This window comes from Nicotiana attenuata, unplaced genomic scaffold, assembly GCF_001879085.1.
Source record: "Nicotiana attenuata strain UT unplaced genomic scaffold, NIATTr2, whole genome shotgun sequence".
Taxonomy (NCBI): Eukaryota; Viridiplantae; Streptophyta; class Magnoliopsida; order Solanales; family Solanaceae; genus Nicotiana; species Nicotiana attenuata.
This window is the reverse complement of record NW_017670782.1, coordinates 198046-203987: the sequence shown is the minus strand read 5'-3', so window position 1 is coordinate 203987 and position 5942 is coordinate 198046. Positions and strand designations below refer to the sequence as shown.

General features: G+C 38.1%; 1 protein-coding gene across 1 annotated transcript; it reads left to right on the top strand.

Annotated features, from left to right (window-relative positions):
- Positions 1-3996: 3996 nt before the first annotated feature.
- LOC109243273 lies at positions 3997-5563 on the top strand. Its single transcript, XM_019410182.1, has 2 exons — positions 3997-4770; positions 4898-5563. Exons 1-2 carry the CDS (start codon positions 3997-3999, stop codon positions 5561-5563), a joined length of 1440 nt encoding a protein of 479 aa, XP_019265727.1.
- Positions 5564-5942: the final 379 nt, after the last annotated feature.

Below are 5942 nucleotides of genomic sequence, written 5' to 3'. Positions count from 1 at the left end.
GGGACTTCCAGTATTATTACGCACGAATTATGCCGAGGACGTATGGACCGATCCAAATATAATTATACATATACTGTGTGCATTACCGAGGGTCAAACGACACGAACCATAGATGCATCTATTAACCTGCCGAGGCGAACAGACCTCTTCCATGAGAGTAGTGGAAAATTTACCCCGCTCGCGGAATATACTTGCGACACGGTTGAATGTAAAAAGCATGGTGTAAACCTAAGCTACATAAGAATGACTAGTAGCTACGTACGAACTCTCGCCACGTCGTGCATACGTAGCCCCCACAAATAGAAGCACCTATTAATTAAGTTCACCTATGGGGTAAATTCCCTCTTACAAGGTTAGAAAAGAGACTTACCTCGCCTCAAAGATTACTTTTTTGTCCAAGAATGTGCCCAAACCCTCAATACGGTGCCAAATGACTAGAAACTAGTCAAATATTATATAAAATAATTAATACATGTTTAGAAGTTCATATCCTAACTATCAAAGGTATTACCCAACCCCGGTTGTAGGATTCCAAGAATTCACCCCGGGCCCACGTGCCCGGATTCTGGAAATTTTCGAAGAAAGTTGTTACCCATAACCTCATGAACTCATATATGATTTTCACTAAATTCCATAAAAAATTTTATGGTTAAATCCTATTTTTATCAAAACCCTAGGTCTTCACTAAACCCATGATTTTCACTAATTTACATGTTATAATCTACTCATAAACTATGCTTTTAACTCACATTCGGTAGAAATTACTTACCTCAATTAGTTGATGAAAATCCCTCTCTAACTAGCTCCAAAATCGCCTCCAAGAAGTGTAAGAAAGAGCAAAAATGCCTAAATCCCGTATTGAATAAAGTGGTCTGCCTCCAGCGATTCCGTACCTGCGGTCGCAGGACCGCACCTGTGTCATCGCTTCTGCGGAGGTGCCAAGGCAGGCTGGCTCCGCTTCTGTGAACGCAGTCCCGCTTCTGCAGAGCGTGAGGTGCACCTGCCGATCCTGGGCTGCCCTTTCTTGGCCACTTTTGCGAGGCCTTGCTCACTTCTGCGAGCTCGCACCTGCGGCCCTAGTCTCGCAGGTGCGATTACACCTGAAGTCTGGTGCTTCTGCTGATGCTTCCCATGTCAAAACTTGGTCTGAGCCTCGTCCGATTAACACCCAGGGCCCTCGAGGCCCCGCCTGAACATACCAACAAGTTTGAAATTATAAAATGAACTCGCTCAAACTCTCGGAATGCACCAAACAATGTTAAAACGAAGAATCACACCCCAAACCAATTGAATCAAAACTATGAACTTCAAGTTTTTCAATTTACTCCCAATGCGCCGAAACGTACTTAAACTACTCGGAATAACACCAAATTCTGTATGCAAGTCTTAAATGACACTACGGAACTATTCCCGATCTTGGAATTCCATTTGGACCTCGATATCACCAAAACCTACTCCAAACCAAATTTAACGAACTTCAAAAACCTTCAAAGAACCAACTTTGACTATTAGGCGCCAGAATGCTCCCGGCTTATCCAAAATCCAATCCGAACATACGTCCAAGTCCGAAATCATCATACAAACCCATTGGAACCGTCAAATCCTGATTCCAAGGCTGTTTACTCAAAATGTTGACTGAAGTCAAACTTAGCCCTTTTAAGGACAACTTAAGGAATCAAGTGTTCCGATTTCAACCCGAACTCTTCCAAATCCCAAACCAACCATCCCCGCAAGTCATAAAAAGTAAAAGCACGTACGGGAAGTCTTATTTAAGAAAACGGGGTATTAGAAAGAAAAAACAACCGGTCGGGTCGTTACAGTTAATACTTCATTGAACCTAATACGATTACCCTTAATAACCTTCTTAATTAAAACCAAAATTAATGCTGGTCTTTGTTAATTTGCTTATTTGTTGGTTTTGTTTTGGGTAATAAAAAGAATCTTCAATTCCCTTTTACTTCTATGTGTTGTGTGCATGAATCAATTAACTATTAGCTTGTTAAAGGACGACATAGCAATCGATGTACCATTGAAGTTATATCATGTATTTTTATATTTATTCTTTTTTACTATTGAACATATATAGATGTTTAACCAAAAATTAGATTTTAGGTCAAAGCTTGAATTTAGAAGAACACGAGTTACTGATAATCGAAAAAGAGTATACAAAGAAAGAAATTTGTGAATAATATAATCAGAAAGCAAGTAAATCAAAGTATATTCCAATAGTATTTTTTTCGTCCCTACAGTTGTTTGTGACTTTCCCTTTTATAGCCATTTTGGGAATACAGACTTTACCTTTGTCATAATAAGACAATTATGGGCAATTAATAACATTAAATGTTACGTTATGCAATCATATATGTTAAATACATATTCTCTAACGTTTCAGTATTTAATACTCATTAAATGCTGTATCTGGGCTCTTTTTTTGCAGTCAGATTCATTCCTTTGACTCTTCATGATCTTTGACCTTGAAATATCTTGAATAGGTACGAGCGTTGAATTACTTGTATGACTGCTCGTGCCTTCTCCATTTAACTTGTTCGTATCTGTTATTGCTCGTATCTGTTGTTGCTCGTATCTGTTAACCAACCTTAATTCTTTGACTGTTTGACCAGTCTACGTGTCATGACACGTCACCTTCAATATGCAGAGTAAATTTTTCCCAATACAATAGATTCATTGAAAACTCTCTCTTTTTGGGTTAATTAGTTGGAAGAGTCAACTAGAACTTTAATTTTCATATCAATAAAATATGTAACTTATGTTTATTGATAGTGTTAAGAATTTTTTGTGTTATTTCAACATATCATAGCCTGTTTTATGCCATTATCTTTTTACAATTTGATAGTATAAAAATATTTTTAAATTGCCAGTATATATAAATTAAACTCATTAATAAAATGCGTTAGATATTAAGATTGCAGCTGAGAGAAAAAGGTATAATAGGATAATGTTCTTATTCATTCGTCATATATGTTTAGCTTTGAAGTCAAATCAATGGCTGAGTGCAATGAATTAAGGGGTCTTTTGGTTCGTAGATAAGTTATTCAGAAATTAATTATGTACGGATTAATTATACAAAAATTTGTTATGCAGGTATTAGTTATGCATAAATTAATTTTGCAGAGATTATTATGCAGGGTTTAATTCTTTTTGAATGTTCGATTTGTTGTATTAAAAATGAGTATATATTATATAATTAGATATATATAGACAATTATTCGCTATAAATATTATCCATAGGTAAAAATTAAACCGCTCTCTCGGCGCACGTTAGAGTGCATGTGCTAACATACGCTGGCGGCCATGGGGAGGGGACGACCAAGGAAAATTGCTATTGTAACTCCGGTGAATGATTGCGCAGGTACGAGTAATCCAAAACCGACTGAAATTCTGAGAAGAGACCCAGGAAAAAGTCTAATGGAACAGTGGCCACCATTGTCGACCATGAAGGAACCTGTAAAAACTCCATTAGAGAAGAACGAGCATAGTAGTAAAGTGACAAATAACACTCCGATGATACATGCAAGCACAGATACAACCAAATCGGCTACTAATGGGCAGAACATGGATCCAATTATGGTTGAAGTGGGGGAAGCACGGGATGCAGGGGAGGTAGCTCATCCTCAAATGAGTTTACCTGAAGAAGAGGCTGGGAAAGGACGGAAACAGTGGGTGAATCTATTTGCGGGATCGAGTTATGCGGCGAAAGGTATGGATCTGAGCTTCATTGCACCTACTATAAAAAATGGTGAGATAACTGTGGAACTTTGTAAGGAAGAGATAGAGGAAGAAACTCAGAAATGGAAGCTAGCACTAATATTGTATGTTGTTGGAGGAAGTCCAATAATAGGAGCCATGAAAAGGTACATTGCTTCAGTGTGGAACTTTGTGGCTAAACCTAAAGTGTATTTTCATAATGATGGCTATTTTGTGGTTCGATTCAATTCAATTGAAGATAGGGATGCAATTCTGTATTCAGGGCCACACATGTTGAGTAATAAGCCTATAATTGTCAAAGTATGGTCGGCTGATTTTGATTTCACTAAAGAGGTTCTCCAAACAATACCAGTATGGGTGAAATATCCCAACTTGCCTTTGAATTGCTGGGGACAAAAGTCACTTAGTAGGATCAGCAGTGGAGCGGGAGTTCCTCTTTATGCAGATGCCTGTACTACTCAAATAGATAGGATCTCATACGCAAGGGTGCTTGTTGAAATGGATGTGACAAAGGAGCTTCCTACATCTATTAAAGTGACTGATCCTAATGGTAGGGAGTTTATGCAGGAAATAGCATATGATTGGGTACCTGAGTTCTGTACTAAATGCATAAAAGTTGGCCATCAATGTAGAGTGGTTGATCAAAGTGGTCTAAAAGGGAAGAGTAAGTATGTAAATCAGAAGCAGGAATGGCAGCCCAAACTGATCTCCAAAGTACAGGAACCAGCTAAGGAACAAGTGCAGTTAAAGGAAATCATAACGAAGAAGAATGCTAGTACTAATGCAGCAATGGCAAGTACTAGTGCAGGAAGTACAGGAAATGAAAGAGGACATGAGGAGCAAAGGTGTCAGACTATTATAGGGAAACCAATAACTAGAAGTAGAGAAAGACAATCAACTGATGTAGTGAGTGTCATCAATGGATTTAATCTCCTTGCAGAGTCAAACTTACAGTTAGTTATGCCAAGACAGATAGAGGGAGGAGCAGGAAGACAACAGGGTGATACTGGGCAAGAAGATACTTTACAACCCCTTTTTATACCTGTATGAAGTTAGTAACTTGGAATATAAGGGGACTAAATAAAGTCCCTAGACAAAAAGAGGTAAAGAGGTTCATTTGTAGTAAGAAAGTAAGCATAATAGCATTACTAGAGTATAAAATAAAAAGCAGAAGGCTGAACAAGTTATAAGGAAAATTACTCCTGGATGGGCATATCTTGACAATTATGAACACAGTAGCAAAGAAAGAATATGGTTGCTTTGGGACACAAATGAAATAGAATGCAAAGAGGTGAGTAGTACTGCTCAGACTATCCACACTGTAGTCTATATTAGGAGATTGGATATGAGATTTACATTCACAGCTGTGTATGGCTTGCATAGTATTGAAGATAGAAGAAGTATGTGGAGTGAACTGACTAGGCTGCACTCAATACAACAAGGACCATGGTTGATCATGGGAGATTATAATGCTATTAGATCAATTGAAGATAGGCCAGTTGGGAATACTGTACAGGATCAGGAAGTAAGAGACTTCAATGAATTTATAGAAGATACTGGAGTGACAGAAATGAAGACTAATGGAAGGAAATTTACATGGACAAATGGACATACCTATAGCAAAATTGACAGAGCCCTGATCAATGCTGATTGGATGCTGGTAACGGCTCAAATGGAGGTATTGGTTATGGACCCTCACTGTTCTGATCATTCACCATTGAGCATAACTCTGGAGGAGGAGGAAGATTTCAGCCCCAAGCCTTTCAAATTCCTCAATCACCTAGCTGAGCATGATGATTTCGTAAAGATAGTTAAGGAAGCATGGGAGAGGCCATAGGAGAAACATAATATGAGATGTATCTGACAGAAATTAAAGAGGGTAAAGCAGGCTATGAAGACCTTAAATAATAATGAATACAATGTTGTTGGTGACAGGATCAAGGTATGCAGGCAAAAACTAAATGATATGCAAGAACAAATGAGAGACCCTAGACAAAATGAAACCTCAGTAGCTGAAGAGAAGGAAATGAAAAAACAATTGGAGAAATGGCTAAGAGTGGAGGAAAGTATTATGAAGCAGAAATCAAGAGTTAATTGGCTGCAGCTAGGGGATGCCAACACAACATATTTCTTTGCAACTATGAAAAATAGATGCAGTCAAAACAAGATAAGAAGATTAACAAGAGGAAATGGGAGCATAGTACAAACAAAGAAGG

Coding starts and splice junctions, on each gene's coding strand:
- LOC109243273 (XM_019410182.1), top strand. CDS start 3,997: ATGTTGAGTAATAAGCCTATAATTGTCAAAGTATGGTCGGCTGATTTT. Junction 4,771..4,897: donor TACAACCCCTTTTTATACCT/GTATGAAGTTAG, acceptor AATAAAAAGCAG/AAGGCTGAACAAGTTATAAG.